General features: G+C 53.2%; 1 protein-coding gene across 1 annotated transcript in view; it reads right to left on the minus strand.

The window, feature by feature from the left end:
• Nucleotides 1-23,772, minus strand: part of CYP39A1 (cytochrome P450 family 39 subfamily A member 1) — a 747,125-nt gene that overhangs the window by 581,482 nt on the left and 141,871 nt on the right. The window contains exon 3 of the mRNA XM_069605805.1: nt 985-1,159. Coding sequence (XP_069461906.1) covers nt 985-1,159 — 175 coding nt within the window. The remainder of the gene's footprint in view (nt 1-984; nt 1,160-23,772) is intronic.

A 23,772-nucleotide genomic window follows, 5' to 3' on the forward strand; every position in this document is an offset into this window, starting at 1 on the left:
AACTAGAGAATATGCAGTTAACTTTGTGATAACTGTAATATAACCTTGGATGCTGAGAATGTTATCTCATATCCCGACCCATCACACTTCCCTCTGGTTTACTCTAGCCCATTGGTTGCATTAAAAAAAAATGCTCCACTACTCCTTTATTCCTCCAAAACCCCTTCCACTCGATGCACATGGAAGTAATTATATTCCACTGCATGCAGCAAGGTAATAAAAAAGAAAATGCATAAAGAAAAATAATATAAAAAATATGATAAGGATATGTGAAGCCTGTGCATGCATGGAACCTGTATATGTGTCTGCCTTCTCTACTTACTTGTCACGACTTACCTGAAAACATGAAAACACTCATGGGAAACAATCTCCCTCGGTGGTGGCTGCTGTGCCATTAATGCAAGTTGATTCAGAGACCGCCTCATCTTGTTAGCCAGGCAACTACACTGCCAGTAAATTTACTTAGAAAGTTGAAAAGTTGTTCACATACTTTGCAGGCTCCAAACTGGAATTCTATCTTTTCTAAACAGGGTGTCCTCCAATCAACTTAAGTAAATGTCCAGTTTTTATATAGTACTTTATTAAGGAACAGAGAGCAGGAACATGTGATTTGCGCAGGGTCACATAATTTGTGTGCGAGTGGAAGACAGAAGATGAAATACGGACGCCCGATTCCACTGTCGACAACTTAGCCACCACAATAATAATAAAATATTTTATCACTAATAGACAATTCAATGTGTTGTATATGCAATCCAAAATATCATTGTTATAATGTTTCCTACTTCAAAGGCACTCTCATATACACACAGAAATAAAACATGTAGTCTTGTCTTAAGAGTGTCAATGAATACACATCTAGTTAGCATACAGTAATAACCTTTATTTAAGTTAAACTTTCACAAGTATGCATATACCTGTAATTTACCAAAGATGCCCCTGAAACATGCTTCAGAAATTAAAATGAATTTCTAATGGACTTGCCTGACTATGTCATAGAGATCCAGAGTGCCCTCTGTCCCAAGAGACTCCATGTGCCGATGTAATTCTTCACAAAGGTTCTTCATGTACAGGTGTAAGTTGCTCTGGGACAGCCTGCTCTTCATCAGGACATGGATATCATTGTGCCCCTTGTAGAAGTTCTCCTTAGTTATTGAAGCTACAGGTAAAAAAGCCAAACAGTCAAGTAAGACGGTTTATAACACATTCACCTGTGTTGCAATAGTGAATGACCCTATTGAGATAACGAGTTTAGTAATTGTTTACCTATGCTACTGTCACAAACAGCGGAAGAATTAGGCAGATCGACTACATTGGAGTACTCATAATTAAAGTAAGTAATGCAAAAGAGATGGGAGGGGTGTGAAGAGCCACTGGAAGATAACCAGTTACTAAACTACCATCTTAGGGCAGGGAATGTTCTTTGTTTAACTAAAAAACTTTATTTAGGCTTAGCAAGCAAGGCACCACATGACCATTATATAATAATACATTACAAAGACATTGTAATCATTACAGGACATAGTTACAGGGTACTGGAGGATGTGCAAACATGGTATCCACAGTATACCTGGGGAGATCGGAAGAAGCCATGAATAAAGGTAAGAAACACAAACATCTTTATGAGGCACTATGCATCAGATCAGTACACTAATTAGGGGGTTGTCTTGCTACATATACTCTTCGTGCCATCCAAATGTGGTTGGGTCTGGGCGTACATGATAGTGAGCCAAAGGGTTTCCTCGCAATTCGGGGCCCATGTAAGATCACACAGCCATCACTTGGCAGTGGGTGGGTACCTATCGTTCCACCTCTGGAGTATACAATGTTTAGCTATCATACAACCCATATTTACAAAGGACCTCAGGCGTTTCCTTGATGGTACCGTCCACAACCCAAATAGTACATCAGCAGGCTAGTGTTCCACTGGAATTCCACCACTTCTGACATATTCTTAATAACCTCTTACCAAAAACTCACCAATTTAGTACAGCTCCAAAACATGTGCATATGGTCCACATTTTGGGAACAACACCGTGGGCATACAGAAGAGTCATTACGATACATTGCATTCAATCTTCCAAGTGTATAATACTATATATAAATAATGACCTGCCTTAAGATCTGGTTAATTTGTATACCCCCTTCTGGGAAATTTGCCTATTAAGTGTGTTACTAAGGTTCTCTTCTGTTAATGTACACATTAAGTATATGTATTTATACGTGAAAGTCCAATGAATTGATTGACATTTGATGTAGCGATGTATTAATTATCAAGTAAGTATTCTAATTTCTTGTGTCTTTCTGTAAATCTGTGTTAAATGTGTAAAGTTTTAATTTCTTTAAAACTGTATCACATTACAATAAATAAATAAATAATACAGTGTATTCAGTAATTTGAACTGCATGAGTTTCAATCTGGCATTCAATCATCCATTTATTTTTTGTGTGGAGGCACATTTTCTTCCATTGGTCATCAGTTAGCAACATATCCAAATCACCAGCTTACTGAGTTCTAGTCTTAGGTACTGGGTACTGGGGACTGCCCTTTACTTAATACCATTTTATACAGTGTGGAAAGTACCAAAACCCCAGTCCCCAACAGGCTGCTAAAGACCCACACCACGTAGGGCCCAATCCCAGGAATTTCCATAGTGGGAGCCATATATAACATGGATGGATTGTACCAGTTCTAACAAAGATTGTGCGCCAGGCGGTCACTATGTCCTGTACCAGATCGTATGGGCAGTCTTCCCTGTATTTGAGATCTACAATCAAGGTTCTAGTATCTGCCTCCCCTACTGCAAGCTCCTCGAGCTTAACATGGGGTGGTGAGAGTTGCCTCTGTACCAGTAGGTGGCGAACTGGGCCTGGGCTGCCAAGCAGTAAACCTCGAAATGTGGCGCCATGAAACCTCCCTTGTCATATGAAAGCACCATATCTGTCCATTTTTTCCAGACAGCACCAGAATGCCAAAGGAATTGTGCCAGTGAGCCATGTAGCTTAACAAAGAACTGTTTACCAGGCCATATTGATACATCAACAAATGTATTTAATAGTTTGGGCAGGAGAATCATCTTTACCCGCGTCAGTCTGCCAGCCAGTGTAATGGGAAGCAACCTCCACTTTGCCAATTTGACATCCACCTGTTGTAAATGCGCCAGGTAATTTTCTTGCAAAAGTGGTTTTAGGGCAGGGAATTGTCATAAGCAGATCACATCTTTATATGCAGGAGTGCTAAATTTGAAGCACTAAATGAGCCATGGGGCCATAGAAGGATGGTAATGAATGAAGAAGATGTGACACTAAGCCAGATACACTCCTTTGAAAACGCCTTTTACCAGAAAGGCAAACATTTTGACTCTTAGAACATTTTCACTTGGTACAGGAGCTTCCGCTTGTGTTTCACTTCTGGGACAGAGTGTTGGAGAGCATTAAAGAGATTGTAAATGCGGAAATACTGGTATGTCCTTCGCACTATTTCCAAAATTGTCTAAAGTGGCAAGGAAGTTCCTTTGCTTGGCTGTAATTGTGGCAAAAGCATTGCATTGCATTGAGATGGATGCTAGAGCGGGGCTCTGTCATAAATGGAGGGGTCAGAGCCTTGGCTAGATGTTCTGTATGTGGCGAATGATATCACACCTTAGCACACCAAAGCAACACCCAGCCGACTTATCGGATATACCTTCTAGCCAAAAGCGGATGAGAGGTGGGTAGTGATGAAGACTCTGAATTAGATGATGCAACACCTGGAAGGAAAGAATGTACTAACAGTACTAATACATGGGTGAAAAATATGGAGTGATAATGTGCATTAAAAATTAGTGTTTGGTCAGTCCGGGTGAAGTGTAAATAGTGGAAACCAGCATCGCAGAAAAGGAAAAACCAATTATATGTGCTGTTGGTTGATGTCAGTAGCGGACTTAGAGCTCTGGAAAAGGCGGGCACCTGTGAGGTGGGTCAGGAGTAGGGGCAGAGCGTAATGCGGGAGATGAAACTGAAAGTGGCATTAAACATTTTTGTTTGCAGGTAATGTTACCTGACATGGAATTATTTGCTGAAAATAATAAACAGATTTTGAAAAACAAGAAATTGTATACTTTTATTAGCTTTCAAATGGATGTTATCCAATTGTAAAAGTATAGCTTGTCACATAAAGTCTCCGGAACACACCAACTCTCGTTGGCATACAAATGCCTAGTAGCATAATTACAGCACCTAATTTCCGTTTTAGCTTGTGGGAGGCATTCGTCCCACAGTGTTTCGCTCTTTAGAGACTGAAACGTTGAGCCTGTAATTAACTGTTCATTGACACTGGAACCCCTGAGAAGCAGAGGTGGAAAGAAGTAACTGAAGATGAATGTGACTGGTAGAACCAACCCTGATCATTCTGTTTGTTGAAATGGCACCTGTTGATGAAGTAGTTGCATTTTGCCATTGGGACAGCAGAGGGCAACCTAACACTAACAAATCGCATCTGTATTCTGAAATAATAGCTATTGTTCAAGTGGGTGCATTTTGTCATTTGGACCACAGAGGGAAACCTTACACTAAGAAATTGCATCGGCTAAGTACGGAAACATACCTAAGCGTTTTATATAAATATATATATAGATCTTTGTGAAGGGGTTCACTAAAGGCTGTCTTTCTCTCTCACTCTCTCGTCGCCTGTGGCTGTTTCCCTCTGTAGCCCAGGCATCCCTAAATCTCTGGTTGGTCACTAGATGGGTAACCCCTACTGTCTATGATCTGACGGGCTAATCGTGAGGGCCTAAAGGCTATCAGCATATCGAACTTGTTCCCTCCGGTGTAGTTCCTAGGTGGATTCTAACAGGGTCCTACAAAACAAAAAGATCTTAAGAAGGGGTGTCATCCCATGTCTCACTTAGCCTTTGCCTTTTGCACCTTTGCACTCATCCCCATGAGATTCTCTCCTTTTTTCCTTTTCCTTCTCCCTTCTCCCGCAGCCACTCTCATCTGCATCGCTCTCTCTCTACCTGTACCTCTGATGTTTTTCTGTCTCCTGCTACTCTCCCTCACTTTCTACTTGGCTCCCCTCGCCACTCAGCTACTCCTCCCTTTGCATTCTAATACTCTCTCCTCTCCATTCTACAACACTCCCCCCTCCGCTCTCTGCTCAACTACTCGTACCTCTCTGCTCCACTACTCTCCCGTCTTTGCTGTGCTCCTCTCCCCTCGCTACACTACACTCTACACTACACCCCTCCTCCTTCCAAAGTCACCCTCCCTTCACTCTCTCAACCTCACTCACTTACCTGCACCGCCAGTTAGTCTCACTCACCTTACTTACCATACACATACTCACACCCAATTACCACTTTCTCTCACTAAACAGTACCTCAGCTTGCCCAGGTCTCAGGCAGTCGCCACGATCCACTGCACCACCCTTCCTCCACCTGGTCTCTCAGCCTGCCTTCTCCTCCATTGACCTCACCTGAACAACCCACGCTGCCTGTCTTGCTTTCCTTCTGATACTCCTCCTGCCCCTCCCATTGGGACTGGCACCCACCTGGTTTTCAGGCTAATTTGTACCTTGTACTTTCTCTGGGGTCATGTCATACAGGTCAGAGGCCTTAAGAAGCCTCTGAATCCTGGCAACCTTCTCCAACGCTGGTCTGGTTCTGCTATGGTGCCCCGTGAAAAACACAATCAGTGGTAAAGTTCTTATACGCGCTTTCTTTATTTGCGGGGGTCTGGTCTGCCAAAGTTCTGCCATGGTGTCCCAAGATAAGCACAGTCCTTCTCCAAGTTGTTCGATGGTGTGGGGTTCCCTGGCTGCTAGGATGCAATGTCTACCGCTCCTCTGTGTTACTACTCTATGCCGGCTCTCTCACTGGTGGGTTGTTCCTCCCCTCCTCTGCTGCAAGAACTTCTGGATGCTGTAATCCTTGAAGAGAGGAGAAAAGACACTGGCGAGTATTCTGTGCAGCAGATATGGGGCAATTGAAAGTGGGAAACCAGGCAGATGGAGAGAGGACAGAGACTGGGACCCTTTCTACTCCCTCAACCCACCTCAGCGGCAGGACTGTCTCTAGCAAGCATCCTGGTAGGCCTCCTGCCCCTTCGAGGAACATCACTGCATGATAATATTCACATCAGCATTCCTTTCTGTCAAGTTGTGGAAGCAAACTAGAGTATTTTGTTATTAATATATGTTTCAACAGGGTCAGCAACCTAATCCAGTAAAAGGGGATTGTGAGGAATTGGTGGACCTACCCACACTACTGTATATTTGGTGGGAGAAACAGAGGATAGAGTTGACCGAGCATCTACCGGATTTGAGTTCAGAGAGTGATTAGAGATGGCCTCATGGGAGCACGGTCCTCCTCTCAGAGAGATGGTGCTCAGTTTATTTCCTAAGCCCAGGTATTTGCATTGGGCCGCCACTTCTACAGTAGAATACATTACCCAGCAGCCCACCAGCCCACCAGCTGGGGAGTAGATGGGTGATTGCCTCTGACATAGGGCAAAGGATAGTGTACATGCACCATTGGTCCCAGAGAGAGGCAGTAACTTTCTTCACAAGGTAATCTAGCCTGCCACTTAACCGCCAGACTTCAGTTCCCAGAAAACATGTTGTGGCCATCGACTGAAAAAACAAAACTCCCAAGATAGAAAATCGCAGAACAAAGCAGAGCTGCAAAATACCATCCAGGGACTTCCAAGATGGCTCAGCATTATGGAGATGTTTGTTAAAACGTGGATGTTCCAATAAAACCATAATAGAAGCCATTAACACAATGGACCAATCACTGTCCTCAACAATAATCAGATAATGATGGGAATTAAGACTCCTAAGGGGAATAGCCAATCCTAGAAAACAATACAAGAGCACAGGGGGAGAGGCCGATCAGAGTCAGTCGTAGAAAACACCCCACAGCCTCATGGGTACAAAATGACCTGGAAACATTTACTCAGTTACATGGACCCGGAGGAAGAAGAAGAAATATCTGCTGATCCTGCCTGCAAGGGAAGGCTGCTGGGGAGGGATGATTGAAAGGATTACTGCCTGAAGGAAGTAAGTGCAAGCCTGCAGAGGCTGGAAAGAGAGTTAGAGGGCAGCTAAACCCTGGAACAGGATGGCTAACCAGAAGGGCGCACCAGCCCCTCTCAAGGGTTCCATGTAATAATGTTGCCACAAAAATCTCGCCATACAAAAATATCGCCGAAAAAAGGCTGTTTTTTGTGGTGACATAATTGCATGGAACATGCGGGGGACACCCCGCAAACCCCCAATTCTTTTTTTGCCCTTGTCCCCATATATATGGTCACCCAAATAATATCGCCACAAACTTTTCCCGGTAATATCATTTACAGCGACCATATATATGGGGATAATATTACCGGATACCCTCTCAAGTCCATGTGGGGGAGGGGGAATTGGAAAGCCAGAACCAAAGGTTTGCACCAGCGATTCCTAGGGCCAGACTGAGGCCCTTGGCAGGAGGGCCCGAGAATTGCAGCTGCCTGAAAAGGACCCTGAATGAAGGGGAGAGAAATACCCATTAAAGCCAAGGTGCAGGAGGGACCTATCATAAATCCTGAAAAACAGAGCCACCAAAGGTCAAGAGAGACCTCCTGAGAGTCATGAAGAGCAGAGAGCAAAGAGAAGTCCAAAGTGAAGGTTGCAAGGCTCCAGCAAGGCCTACGAAGAGATAGTTGTGGAAGTGAAAACCTGGTAAAGGTCCTGGAACTTGAGGTGAAAAATTAGAGGCTGAAGATACCTCTAGATTATGAGCAATTCCTGACGGAGCCTCCCTGAAAACAGCTGTTTGTTTTGGTTTTCATTAGCATAGGGCTGGACATTCATTGGTTTGTGATTATTCAATTCTTGTGTTGGCCAAACCTTACAAAGATTCTCCTCTGGGCTAGGGCAGCCCGGAGTCTAAAAGACTTTTAAGACTAGCTTTGAAGATGTTCTGTTGCCCACATCAGTTGAACATTTCCTTTGTAGCATAGGGTGTCCCAGGAGGGGAATGACAAAGATTGGGCATCACTTTTTTCAAGTTGATACATTGGTCGATTCAGAACATGAGAACCATTTATTTCGTTAGCCCATACCGACACTGTTTTATATAGGAGTCCCTCTTTAGTTTTAGAGGTTCCCATAGTTCTCATAGGCCTCCGTCCAACCCAAATCCTAATTAAACCTGCACCAAAATACAGACGTGTTCAACCAGATTTCCATGTGTGATGTGTACTTTGCCTCGACTATCCCACAACAATTCCAGAGCGCCATAGGGGCAGGGACTGATAGTCTACGGTTCCCTAGGGGACATGAACCAGTGTTCCACCATGGGAGCAAACCAAATGGCGCACAGTCTGACCCAAGTTCGCGTTTGAGAACAGAAAACCTACTTTTTATTCTAGTTGTCAACGATGTAAAGGTGTGTCCAGTGTGGCACTCCATAACAAAGATCTGTGAGGCAAAGTGAATCATGCAAAAAGAAGCCATTTGTGCTGGCATGGAAAATAAGAAAAGACCAAAAATATTCCTTTTTCAGGGACTTAAGTGTTTCTTGGCTCACAAAGGGTTACTGGTGCACTGAAATTAACACAGACTGAGACTTTTTTTTAATTGATTTAGCTGTTTTTAACAATTTTTCTATATTATATATAAAATAACTTTTGCAATAAATGTACAATTCACAACATATTCACTTCAACATTCAACATTTACATTTTAATTTGTGTCATGTGATAGAAATACATCCTTTATAAGAAAAGAAAAATAATTAAGACAGTTGCTTAATCTATAAGAGTTCCAATTAAAACATATCTGACATAAAAGATATGATTCATAACGCATTACAACTGCTTTTGTTTGGTCATCTGTTCGATAGCGTCTGTCTCCAAAGAGGACTGTTTTAAAGTATATCAGGGACAAGATCAAATAAACATAATTAATCACCATCATCCCAGCTTAAGTTTTCCAAAAAATGCATTGTAACTATTCTCACCCCGTCTTGGTTTGTTGAGAAAAATTAGATACCAAAGATTGTCAACATCTAAGTTTCAATAATGCAAAAAAGTATGGTCTAAGAAATACATTGGATTGCTCGCTCAAACAGGGACCTTCAGCTATTAAATGTGTTAGAGTCTCCTCAGGGGCCGCTTCAAGACAGTATCTGCACTTGTTTGTATTCCTTGCAATCCTATTACAACGGGCTAGAATTTGCCTAGTTGGCCATAGTTTAAGTCTCATTCGAAGCCAGGTGTCTCTAAGTCTTGGAGAGGGGCACTTTAACAGGTATCCCTCAGTCATACCCAAGGTTTTAGAAGCAAATGGGTTCTGATTAAAATCTTTGTATTTAAGACACACTTAACATGTTTTTATCCATTTAAATAGAAGCATATTCTGCTTTGCATGATAAGGATATTTCAGCAAAAGGTCATCACTTACATCTGCTGTGCTTAGTGCATCAGTTACTGTTTTCTTCAATTTCACCAAAAAACTCAAGTTTGTTATCTTGAAGAAGCATGCCAATACAGACAATAAGTAATTTTCATTTAAATCGTAGATTAAACACAGCTTCCACAACTCTAAACAATGCAATGAGGTGATACCTAATTTGTATCTAATTATGGCTATAGGCGATGATTTCGGCAAGCACAATAACTGTTTCCAGCATTTGCCTTCTAGTCTTAGCCAGAACAGCTCAGATGTAAGAGACTTTCAAATTTTCAAGAGATTCTGGTATGCTGAATGCTAGCACATACAATTTCCAGTGTAGTTGAAAGCATGTTTATATAACAGCAAATACCTCACCCCACAATATTATCTTGCAGCAAAATGCCATCCAAAAGATACACAGGCCGATTCATGGAATAATTAGCGCGGCGCAAGTGGCCAAAAACGTGCGAATCGCAGTGGAATAGCGAAAATCGCAGTGCAAGTGCGAAAATCGCACGAAAAGCAGCGCACGTCGATTCATGGAAGGCCGTGCACGAGAAAACCAGCGGATGTGCGATAAAAAAGTGCGCGGCGCACGTTGGCGCACAGGCCATCTAACAGCGTGCGCCAGGTCACAGCAAAAATCGCACAGGCCACAGCGAAATTCGCACATAGCGCGGCGCACGCAACAAAAGTAGGCGTAACACGGGCGTAACACTCGGAATGGGGAACAACTTGCCAAAACGTGGGCGTCACGGGGGAAGTACAGGGCACAAGTGCGCGGAACGCCCACACGCTCGCCTACAACACGTATTCATGGAATAGAATAGGGGAAAAAAGCGCACGCTCAAACCAGCGCACAGGCACAAACACGACCGCCACAAGAAAGCAGGCGGTAGCGTCTCTGCGGCTGTAAGAAATGTGCGCCAAAAGGTGCGCCAACAAATAGCACCTATATACTGCCATGATGAATGTCCCATACTGTGGCCCTCCAGGAAAAATGACGTGCAAAGGGGTACCCACAAACACGGACACCCGCTGACAAAAAATACGTGTGCGTGTATACCGGGGTGCGCGGGAAGTCTCACACGCGATTTCAGCAGGGTACGTGCATCACAGGGGTTCGCGTGAAGTTATTCACGCGATCGGGCCTGGGGGAGCGGGCTACGTGTATTTCAGGGGTTCGCGTGAAGTTTCTCACGCGATCGGGCCTGGGGGAGCGTGCTACGTGTATTTCAGGGGTTCGCGTGAAGTTTCATGCGATCGGGCCTGGGGGAGCGTGCTACGTGTATTTCAGGGGTTCGCGTGAAGTTTCACATGCGATCGGGCCTGGGGGAGCGGGCTACGTGTATTACAGGGGTTCGCGTGAAGTTCCTCACGCGATCGGGCCTGGGGTAGCGGGCTACGTGTATTACAGGGGTTCGCGTGAAGTTCCTCACGCGATCGGGCCTGTGGGAGCGGGCTACGTGTATTCCAGGGGTGCGCGGGAAGTTCCACACGCGAATAGCCTGGGCGCGTGTATTTGAGGGGTGCGCGGGAAGTTCCACACGCGAATAGCCTGGGCGCGTGTATTTCAGGGGTGCGCGGGGAGTTCCACACGCGAATAGCCTGGGCGCGTGTATTTGAGGGGTGCGCGGGAAGTTCCACACGCGAATAGCCTGGGCGCGTGTATTTGAGGGGTGCGCGGGAAGTTCCACACGCGAATAGCCTGGGCGCGTGTATTTGAGGGGTGCGCGGGAAGTTCCACACGCGAATAGCCTGGGCGCGTGTATTTGAGGGGTGCGCGGGAAGTTCCACACGCGAATAGCCTGGGCGCGTGTATTTGAGGGGTGCGCGGGAAGTTCCACACGCGAATAGCCTGGGCGAGTCTATTTCAGGGGTGCGCGGGGAGTTCCACACGCGAATAGCCTGGGCGCGTGTATTTCAGGGGTGCGCGGGAAGTTCTACACGCGAATAGCCTGGGCGCGTGTATTTCAGGGGTGCGCGGGAAGTTCCACACGCGAATAGCCTGGGCGCGTGTATTTCAGGGGTGCGCGGGAAGTTTGACACGCGATTTCTGCACGGTACGTGTATTTCAGGGGTGCCGGGGAGTCCCACATGTGATTTGACAGTGTGGGTCCTCCCAGGTGTACCCTGTACACCCTCCACGGCCCCTGCAGGCAGCCCACACCACAGGGGACTACCCTGCATCCCTGGTCATGTCCCGCAGGCAGCCCACCCAACAAGGGCATGCCCCCCCAGCAAAGGCACATGTCTCCTTGAACTAATGAACACCAACTCATGTCCCCTTGCACCCCCACCCCCCAGCACTGTGGGGCACCTGCCAGCAGGCCCCCACCCATGTCCAACTCATGTCCCCCACCACCCCCACCCCCCAGCACTGTGGGGCACCTGCCAGCAGGCCCCCACCCATGTCCAACTCAAGTCTCCCACCACCCCCACACCCCAGCCACCAGGGTCACCCTCCACCAGGCCCCCACTCATGTCACCCACCACCCCCACCCCCCAGCCACCAGGGTCACCCTCCACCAGGCCCCCACCCATGTCTCCCACCACCCCCACCCCCCAGCCACCAGGGTCACCCTCCACCAGGCCCCCACTCATGTCTCCCACCACCCCCACACCCCAGCAGTGCAGGGGCACCCTCCACCAGGCCCCCACTCATGTCTCCCACCACCCCCACACCCCAGCAGTGCAGGGGCAGCCTCCACCAGGCCCCCACTCATGTCCCCCACCACCCCCACCCCCCAGCACTGTGGGGCACCTGCCAGCAGGCCCCCACCCATGTCCAACTCAAGTCTCCCACCACCCCCACCCCCCAGCCACCAGGGTCACCCTCCACCAGGCCCCCACTCATGTCACCCACCACCCCCACCCCCCAGCCACCAGGGTCACCCTCCACCAGGCCCCCACCCATGTCTCCCACCACCCCCACCCCCCAGCCACCAGGGTCACCCTCCACCAGGCCCCCACTCATGTCTCCCACCACCCCCACACCCCAGCAGTGCAGGGGCACCCTCCACCAGGCCCCCACTCATGTCTCCCACCACCCCTACACCCCAGCAGTGCAGGGGCAGCCTCCACCAGGCCCCCACTCATGTCACCCACCACCCCCACCCCCCAGCCACCAGGGGCACCCTCCACCAGGCCCCCACTCATGTCTCCCACCACCCCCACACCCCAGCAGTGCAGGGGCACCCTCCACCAGGCCCCCACTCAGGTCTCCCACCACCCCCACCCCCCAGCCACCAGGGGCACCCTCCACCAGGCCCCCACTCATGTCACCCACCACCCCCACCCCCCAGCAGTGCAGGGGAACCCTCCACCAGGCCCCCACTCATGTCTCCCACCAGCCCCACACCCCAGCCACCAGGGGCACCCTCCACCAGGCCCCCACTCATGTCTCCCACCACCCCCACCCCCCAGCCACCAGGGGCACCCTCCACCAGGCCCCCACTCATGTCTCCCACCACCCCCACACCCCAGCAGTGCAGGGGCACCCTCCACCAGGCCCCCACTCATGTCTCCCACCACCCCCAGCCCCCAGCCACCAGGGGCACCCTCCACCAGGCCCCCACTCATGTCACCCACCACCCCCACCCCCCAGCCACCAGGGTCACCCTCCACCAGGCCCCCACCCATGTCTCCCACCACCCCCACCCGCAAGCCACCAGGGTCACCCTCCACCAGGCCCCCACTCATGTCTCCCACCACCCCCACACCCCAGCAGTGCAGGGGCACCCTCCACCAGGCCCCCACTCATGTCTCCCACCACCCCCACACCCCAGCAGTGCAGGGACACCCTCCACCAGGCCCCCACTCATGTCTCCCACCACCCCCACACCCCAGCAGTGCAGGGGCACCCTCCACCAGGCCCCCACTCATGTCTCCCACCACCCCCACACCCCAGCAGTGCAGGGGCAGCCTCCACCAGGCCCCCACTCATGTCACCCACCACCCCCACCCCCCAGCCACCAGGGGCACCCTCCACCAGGCCCCCACTCATGTCTCCCACCACCCCCACACCCCAGCCACCAGGGGCACCCTCCACCAGACCCCCACTCATGTCTCCCACCACCCCCACACCCCAGCAGTGCAGGGGCACCCTCCACCAGGCCCCCACTCATGTCTCCCACCACCCCGACCCCCCAGCCACCAGGGGCACCCTCCACCAGGCCCCCACTCATGTCTCCCACCACCCCCACACCCCAGCAGTGCAGGGGCACCCTCCACCAGGCCCCCACTCATGTCTCCCACCACCCCCACCCCCCAGCCACCAGGGGCACCCTCCACCAGGCCCCCACTCATGTCACCCACCACCCCCACCCCCCAGCAGTGCAGGGGCACCCTCCACCAGGCCCCCACTCATGTCTCCCACCACCCCCACACCCCAGCAGTGCAGGGGCACCCTCCACCAGGCCCCCACTCATGTCTCCCACCACCCCCACACCCCAGCAGTGCAGGGGCACCCTCCACCAGGCCCCCACTCATGTCTCCCACCACCCCCACACCCCAGCAGTGCAGGGGCAGCCTCCACCAGGCCCCCACTCATGTCACCCACCACCCCCACCCCCCAGCCACCAGGGGCACCCTCCACCAGGCCCCCACTCATGTCTCCCACCACCCCCACACCCCAGCCACCAGGGGCACCCTCCACCAGGCCCCCACTCATGTCTCCCACCACCCCCACACCCCAGCAGTGCAGGGGCAGCCTCCACCAGGCCCCCACTCATGTCTCCCACCACCCCCACACCCCAGCAGTGCAGGGGCACCCTCCACCAGGCCCCCACTCATGTCTCCCACCACCCCCACACCCCAGCCACCAGGGGCACCCTCCACCAGGCCCCCACTCATGTCTCCCACCACCCCCAGACCCCAGCAGTGCAGGGGCACCCTCCACCAGGCCCCCACTCATGTCTCCCACCCCCCCCACACCCCAGCAGTGCAGGGGCAGCCTCCACCAGGCCCCCACTCATGTCCCCCACCACCCCCACCCCCCAGCCACCAGGGTCACCCTCCACCAGGCCCCCACTCATGTCTCCCACCACCCCCCAGCAGTGCAGGGGCACCCTCCACCAGGCCCCCACTCATGTCTCCCACCACCCCCACACCCCAGCAGTGCAGGGGCAGCCTCCACCAGGCCCCCACTCATGTCCCCCACCACCCCCACCCCCCAGCACTGTGGGGCACCTGCCAGCAGGCCCCCACCCATGTCCAACTCAAGTCTCCCACCACCCCCACCCCCCAGCCACCAGGGTCACCCTCCACCAGGCCCCCACTCATGTCTCCCACCACCCCCACACCCCAGCAGTGCAGGGGCAGCCTCCACCAGGCCCCCACTCATGTCACCCACCACCCCCACCCCCCAGCCACCAGGGGCACCCTCCACCAGGCCCCCACTCATGTCTCCCACCACCCCCACACCCCAGCCACCAGGGGCACCCTCCACCAGACCCCCACTCATGTCTCCCACCACCCCCACACCCCAGCAGTGCAGGGGCACCCTCCACCAGGCCCCCACTCATGTCTCCCACCACCCCCACCCCCCAGCCACCAGGGGCACCCTACACCAGGCCCCCACTCATGTCACCCACCACCCCCACCCCCCAGCAGTGCAGGGGCACCCTCCACCAGGCCCCCACTCATGTCTCCCACCAGCCCCACACCCCAGCCACCAGGGGCACCCTCCACCAGGCCCCCACTCATGTCTCCCACCACCCCCACACCCCAGCCACCAGGGGCACCCTCCACCAGACCCCCACTCATGTCTCCCACCACCCCCACACCCCAGCAGTGCAGGGGCACCCTCCACCAGGCCCCCACTCATGTCTCCCACCACCCCCACCCCCCAGCCACCAGGGGCACCCTCCACCAGGTCCCCACTCATGTCACCCACCACCCCCACCCCCCAGCAGTGCAGGGGCACCCTCCACCAGGCCCCCACTCATGTCTCCCACCAGCCCCACACCCCAGCCACCAGGGGCACCCTCCACCAGGCCCCCACTCATGTCTCCCACCACCCCCACCCCCCAGCCACCAGGGGCACCCTCCACCAGGCCCCCACTCATGTCTCCCACCACCCCCACACCCCAGCAGTGCAGGGGCACCCTCCACCAGGCCCCCACTCATGTCTCCCACCACCCCCAGCCCCCAGCCACCAGGGGCACCCTCCACCAGGCCCCCACTCATGTCACCCACCACCCCCACCCCCCAGCCACCAGGGTCACCCTCCACCAGGCCCCCACCCATGTCTCCCACCACCCCCACCCGCAAGCCACCAGGGTCACCCTCCACCAGGCCCCCACTCATGTCTCCCACCACCCCCACACCCCAGCAGTGCAGGGGCACCCTCCACCAGGCCCCCACTCATGTCTCCCACCACCCCCACACCCCAGCAGTGCAGGGACACCCTCCACCAGGCCCCCACTCATGTCTCCCACCACCCCCACACCCCAGCAGTGCAGGGGCACCCTCCACCAGGCCCCCACTCATGTCTCCCACCACCCCCACACCCCAGCAGTGCAGGGGCAGCCTCCACCAGGCCCCCACTCATGTCACCCACCACCCCCACCCCCCAGCCACCAGGGGCACCCTCCACCAGGCCCCCACTCATGTCTCCCACCACCCCCACACCCCAGCCACCAGGGGCACCCTCCACCAGACCCCCACTCATGTCTCCCACCACCCCCACACCCCAGCCACCAGGGGCACCCTCCACCAGGCCCCCACTCATGTCTCCCACCACCCCCACACCCCAGCAGTGCAGGGGCACCCTCCACCAGGCCCCCACTCATGTCTCCCACCACCCCCACCCCCCAGCAGTGCAGGGGCAGCCTCCACCAGGCACCCACACATGTCCCCCTGCCCCCAGGTCCTGACGATACTCAATCATGGCAGTAATGGGCAGCATACCCAGCACAAACACCCAGGCAAGGATTGCATCCACCCACATAGTGAATGCAATTACATGATACAACCCCAATGGCAAGTCTGTAAATGAACACATGTCCGTCACACACACATACACAATGGGTGCAAGTCAATGTCAAAACCCATATCATGACATGTAACAAACCAATGAGAAAATAACACAAGTGTAAGAAAATATAAAAAATGTATTAAATACCAAAAATAAGTGAACTTTTCAAACATACAACGATGTGGCTAAGTAAATAAATGGTCCATGTCCGAGAACAAAAGTGATAAACAAAAAAACAAAGGAATAAAAAATTTAAATGAATTTGTCCAAAGCAATATCATGTCATAGGAAATTAATGAAAAACCATTACGTCATGGTGAAAACAATAAGAAATTAAAAAAATGTATCTCCCAAAAAAACAAACTATATACAGGAATGTTCCAGGGTCCATGAGCCCAACACCAAAAATGAAACCTACCACTAACTAATGTAAAATATATGTACAAAAAAGTGGCCATTGTCCGAGCGGTCCAAAATAATAAAAATAAATAAAGGAAACCTAGCACTAACTAACTAAATAACTATATACAAAGGCAGCGGGCAAGTCCTGCGGCTCACTTGGTGATGTTGCTGGCCAGGGCATCATCGAACTCCATGTCGATGTCCTGGAGGCGGGACTCTGTCCTGGCCCCGAGGTCTCGCAGGGACAACCCCATGTCCACCTCAAACTCCCTGCGAGCTTCCTCGAGGCACTCAGCCCGCCTCAATGCCCGACGCATGGAGAACTCCGCCCTGACCATGGCGAGCCGCTCCTCTTCCGCCCGCTGCCGCTCTGCACCTATCCGCTGGCCAAACTCCTCCCACACGGAACACACCACCATCCCAGGGTTGCCCTGCCCTCCGGCCGATGCCTGCCCCTCTGATCTTGATGGCCCCGAGCCATGATGCCTCCCACGTCGAGCCCGCTGCTGCCTCCGACGCCACTGCCTCTGCCAGCACGACGGCATCCAGGCTGATGGAAACCACCGACGCCGTCGTGCACGTGCCCTCCCCGATGATGCCGTCACATCTTCCATCTGCTGGGGTCCACTTGCTGTGTTGTCCACCCCTGCTGGACCTCCGACTCCCAACTGTGGCAGGGATGGGATCCCCACCGAGCTGGCTGCATTGGTCGGGGCAGGTCCACAGGGGGCCCTGGTGGCATCTGGGCCGGAAGACGGCAAGGAGAACGACCGGTGGATAGCCTGCACAGAGGAGGAGAGGGCCGTCAGATTGGCCAACACATGCAGGAAACCCCCGAACATGGCCGATCCCAATTGGGCCACGTCGGCACGGTGCACTTCGTGATGACGTGCGTGCTCCTCCCGGGAAGCACGCACGTCATCACGAATCACAGCCGTGCGCATCGCGACCCCAATCAGGACCTTCTCCACGCGGCCAGGGGTTACCACGTCCGCAGGTGGAGGGGAGTCAGGTGACATGGACATCCCCTCTACCTGCGGACGGGCCTGGGACGGGGCATCCCTGCTGGTGCATGGTGGTGCACTCACAGGGTCAGGGACAGTGACATGCACAGGCCCCTCCACGGTGACCTGTGCTGCCTCCTGCCCCTGGCCCTGGACTGCACCACTTGCACCAGCAGGGATGCTCCCACCAGGCCCCATGTGTGCACCAGTGTCGGCCTCCTCCTCCTCTGTGCAAACCACCAACCTGGATGGCTCCTCACCGTCTCCCGCCGTAGCAGGCCCCTGTGGGGGCTCACCCACCCCTTCCGCTGCAGCCGTGGGGGCATCCCCGCCGCCTTGCTCCACAGCGCCGTCTCCGCCCTCTTCTTCACTAGCCGCTGCGTAGAGGGAGACAAAGGACACAAGCATCAGGCTACTGTACAATGGTCCCCTAGACAGGAAGCAATAGCAGATGAGCACCACTGTCAAAGTACACTTCCATCATGTCCCTCCACAACACATGGGTCAGTCCAGGCAAAACACACACAGTAACAGGCATGGTGCATGCCATGGACATTTCCATGCATGTCCAATGGACTCTAGAAACATTCAATGATATGTAACTCACATGCATCATGGCTCATGCATATCACATGCACACACTTCACCTCAGTCACATCCATCTGGCCCCAAACACACCGAACACAGGCGAAACAAGGGTAAGTTGGGTGCGTCACTGAATCTGTGCATTGTCACACACATGTGTCATGCATCCATGGCATGCACAAGTCACAGACACGCAGGTCAGGCACACAGACATGGCTACCATATATGTACCTGGCATCAGCACCCATCCTTCACCCCCATCCATGTCCAGGTACAGAGACTGGCATGCTCTCATGTCCAAAATCTGCATAGGGCTCCCCATGCCGCATTTCAACACATGCAACAACCATGTGGGTCACACATCACTGGTCGCACATGCATTACCATGATGTCCCTGCACACATACATGCATACATGGCCCATGGCACACATACAGGCAAGTATCATAGAACCAGCACACCGCAACATGCCCTGTCTCACACAGTAATGCTTGGACACATACCGCACAACTCCAGACGGGCCTCCCTCTCAAGGACCTGGGCGTGGAGCGCTGGGCGTACGCGTTCCAGGACCCTCTTCTGGATGGAACTCATGCGGCCCGGCCCCCCTCCACGAGGCGCCGGGCCTTCACAAGGGTCCTGGACCTCAAGTCCTCCCAGCGCTTCTTGATCTTCTGGACGTTGCGGGTTGCCACCCCCTCCGCGTTGATGGCAACCACACAGTCGGCCCAGATCCTCTCCCGTCCTTCCTTGCTGGCGCGGGACGATCCAAAGAGGGCATCATACTGCCCCAGGACATGCTCCACCAGGACACCAACTTCGGTGGCAGTGAAGCTGGTGCCCCTCTGCCCCTCTGGCCTGGGGTTGCCACTGGTGCCAGATGTGGAAGTGCCCGACATGGCAACCCCAGAGGCAGGTGTGGGTGGGCAACTGGGTCCTGGGGCTGGGCTGTGGAGCGATGTAATCCCAGTTGGGAGTCTTCAGTTCCAGCAGGGGTGGACACAGCAACTGGACCCCTGCAGATGGCTGATGTGCAGGCACCAAATGGCAGGGCACGGTGGCAGCAGGCAGGCAGGCAGCAGCAGATAGCACGTGGGAGGCTGCTCGGGGCACTGGGGGGCAGTAACTCGGCCTTCTGGGCAGGAGCGTGGTGTTCCGTGTGTTTTCGGGTGGCCAGCTTGATACGGAGTGATTTGGCACGTGAAAATCCTGCACGTCAGCGTGAAATCCGAGGAAAGGCCCTTAGCGCGTAAGCGCGTCAGCACGCATACGCGATTCTATTGGACCAGAGTCCCTCAGCGCGTAAGCGCGTCTGACGTGACCCGCACGGGCGTTCCCCACTCAGCACGTGATGACGGAACCCACGTGGAAATACTGCACGTCAGAGTGTCATCGCGTGATTGGCCTATGTACGTGTATTTCATTGCGTGTAATTGGACAAAAGTGCACGTACACGCGATTGGCCTATGTACGTGTATTTAATGGGTGCGCGGCCACTTACACACGCAAGTACGTCAGCGAACCGGTATCCCGTGGTGCGTGTGAATTTCCACACGCTATTGGACTGGGAACTGGATTCCAGGGGTGCGCGGGTCACACGCTGTATCCCGTGGTGCGTGTGAATTTCACACGCTATTGGACTGGGAACTGGATTCCAGGGGTGCGCGGGTCACACGCTCGCCTAGAACATGCGCAAAGCAAAAAATTGCGGACTTTAACAATAACAAGCTCAGACGCCAGGATGAACATACCGTTCCTAGCAGCAGTGGCAGTGGGCTACCAAAGGAGGAGGAGGAGGATAGTCAGGGCCAGAATATTCACACCCAGAACCAGCCTTTTCGGGATGCCTGATGACCAGGTGTATGGGAGGTACAGGTTTCCACCACACATCATACTGGACCTGGTGAGTGAGTGGGAGGATGACCTCACATCACCCACCCTGTGCTCCCAAGCACTCAGCCCCCTGGAGAAGGTCCTCAATGTACTGCACTTCTTAGCCACTGGATCATTTCAGCGGACAAGTGCCATAGTGGGTGGGGTGTCACAGGCCACCCAGTCACGCTGCCTACACCAGGTCTTGAACATCATGACTGCACGCCCATCAGTCCGCAGGCACATATACCTGCCCAGAACCCCTGCAGAAAGGCATGCTGCCGCCCTGGATTTTTACGCTGTGGCACGATTCCCCAAAGTGCTAGGTGCCATCGACTGCACCCATGTGGCTCTACGTCCCCCCAGGGCATCTGAGCACATGTATAGGAACCGCAAGCACTGGCATTCCATCAACGTGCAGGTAGCATGTAATGCCAAGGGAATCATCACCTCAGTATATGCCAACTATCCCGGCTCCACCCACGACAGCTTCATTTACCGAATGTCCACCCTAAGCCGGGACCTAGAAGCTGGGCGGCATGGCGATACATGGCTGCTTGGTGAGTATGTATGCCACTGCACATGCATGCATGTTGGATACTGAGCAAGGTCACAACCCCACCAATGATACCAATCACCACCTCCACAGGGGACAGTGCCTACCCTCTCAGCCCCCACATGATGACGCCAATTCGGAACCCCACCACGCCACCCCAGGTAAGATATAACACAGCCCACATTACAACCAGGGGCATAGTGGAGCGCACATTCGGAGTGCTAAAGTCACGCTTTCGCTCCCTTGACCGTTCTGGCGGGCAGCTGTTATACGCTCCCCCAGTAGTGTGCAGGATCATAGTGGCAGCATGTGTCCTGCACAACGTTGCAACACGCCGGGGCCTGGCCGTGGACATGGTGGTGGCCCCACATCCCCAACCACATGCACAGCCGCTGCGCATGGGAGGGGAAAGGGCACGGGGGGAGGCAGCCCGTACACAGCTAGTGGCTAATTACTTCACATAGAAATCACACCCCTGTGGAGTGCACACTGCCCTGGCACATTCTATCTGACAATCAATGATGACTCAACCTGACACTGATCCTGAATGTCTGGAGAATGAACCGGGAATACCATGTCAGCCTGAGATTGTTCACCTGGAAGTGTCACAATGTGTGCATCCCTACCCACACAGACACCACCAATGCAGTTTTGTGAAGTTACACATTGAAGCAGCTAAAATGAATACCCACTTGCAAAATGCAACAAGAGGACAGTGCCATGTCAGCCAACCCAACCCCAGCACCGCCACACGACACACCGTGCCATGTCATGCTAATTGCAGGTAAACAAAGTAATCCCCACAACATGACATCAGTCTCACTATGTACAGTGGCACTATTAGAAACCTGCAACACCTGAAATGCCCACAGCAATGCCGGACCAACAACATACTTGAGCACGTAGTACCATTAACATGACATCACAAATGTTACATATTAGTAGTCTCACCACCTGGAAATGCCTGCACTCCCACCACTACCAACTGTGCAGTGTTGTCGCCATGTAGAGTTGTAGGTGCACTGCTGCCAACATGGTCCCCATCTCCAGACTAGAGGTCCTTGTGTGGACATGAGGAAGGGACCTGCAAATTGGGAGGTAGACACAGAAGAAGAGTTACACATCAATGCAACATGCAGTGTACAACACAACAGCAATATGCACTATGAATGTATACACAGTATTGACTACAGACTGGCCACACAGCTCATGGGAGTCCAACGTCACTGTGTAATTCACTGTCACTTGGGCACACCCTTTGCAAGCCCATGGAAACGGGAAGCAGGAGGGGTGTGTGTGACTCAAACCCAAGCATCTGAACCAAATACATTACAAGCCTGCATGTGCCCAGCCACAATGCAGCGTATGCCCACAGGAACCACGGAAGCCAACAGATCGAAGCCAACAGATCGAAGCCAACAGATCGTCCCAAAAAAATTGGGAATAAAAGAAATAAAAATAAAAATAAAAATAAGAAACAATCAAAAATGGCCATTGATGGGCCCGGGGGGGTTGGGGAGGCCACCCAGGAGGTCCGAGGACAGGATGCACACCAGAACCCACCTGCGTGGATCCTGGGAAGATAAAACACCTCCATGGGCTCATGGCCCACACGGCTACCCTATTGTGGGAGTATCACTGCTGTCGCTATTATCACCCTGTGCAGCTGCATCCGGAGGTGGTTGCACTATGGGAGGCAGCCCACGCAAGGCCCTAGTCTGCTCCTCCATGGCTGCAAGCATGCAGGTGTGGTAGGTCTGGTTCTGGAGGATGAGTGTGCGGAGGTCCCCATGCAACAACTCACGGGATGCCCGGACCTCCGCCCTCGTTGCCTGCATCTCAGCTGAGAGCGTACGGGTGAGACGCTCCAGCTGCTGTTCTGTCCTTTGGTGTGTTGAAGCCTCAAGCTCAACAAGAGTCGTCCTGAGGTGAAGGAGCTCCTGCCTCAGGGCTTCCCTGTGGCCCTGGGACTCAATGGAGATGGCCTCCTGCAGAGTCGCCAGTGCCGCCCGCCTGTCCCTGTTGGACCCCAACATGTCCTCCCTGTGTGACTGGCAGATGGAGTCGGTTGCCTGCTCTAGTCGCTCCATCAGCCTTTCTGGGGGGACAATGGAAGTGGCCACCCTATCCATGGCCTGAGCCATCATCTCGGATGATGCAGCCTGTTGGGTTGCCATACCGTAAATGGATTGCTCCCATGCGGTATTGCCGGGTGGCGTACGGCCACCACGTCGGCGGGCACCACACCTGTCTGGGGCAAGGCGAACTGCGCCTTGCTGTGCCGGCACTGCCTGAGGCTGCAGGACTGCATTCCCCCTCTGATCTGCTGGCCCAGGAACAGGATCAGATGTCGCTGAGTATGACCCTGCATCCGTAACCACCGAAGGCGTAGCTGCCAACACTGACATCCCGATGGAGGGTTCTGACCCTGGTGCAGGTGGGTGAGACAGAACAGAATCCCTCCCTGGAACACTCACCTGCGACGGCACGTAGGTCTCATCCGAATCAACACCTGAGTACAGCTCGGGGGAGGTGCAGCCAGAGACACCCCTTGAGAGCACGACCTGCAGCACTTGTGGGTTCTCCCCCACCACCACACCACGTCCCTCACTGGTGGTTGGTCGGCCCTCGGACCCCTCCTGGGTCTGCACCATCTCCACAACCCCAGCAGTATCAGGTGCGTCTTCCCCTGCAAAGACATGAAAACAAAGAAATGGAAACAGGCATTAGCACCATGGCACACAATGAGGGCTGAGAAGCAAGAGAACCAGTACTTGATTGACACATGTCCCACATGACTAAAACCCTCCCATGCATGCACCCTCACTGCGTATGAAGTCCCGGCAAATGGCACACACTGATGACACCAAGATGGAAGATGAACACATTTTCTGCATGCTGCCTGGCAGTGGCATCACACATTGGCCTGTGATTGGCAGGTGAAACACACATGCCATCAC

The sequence above is a fragment of the Ambystoma mexicanum genome, chromosome 4p (assembly GCF_040938575.1).
Source record: "Ambystoma mexicanum isolate Mex_15411 chromosome 4p, UKY_AmexF1_1, whole genome shotgun sequence".
Taxonomy (NCBI): Eukaryota; Metazoa; Chordata; class Amphibia; order Caudata; family Ambystomatidae; genus Ambystoma; species Ambystoma mexicanum.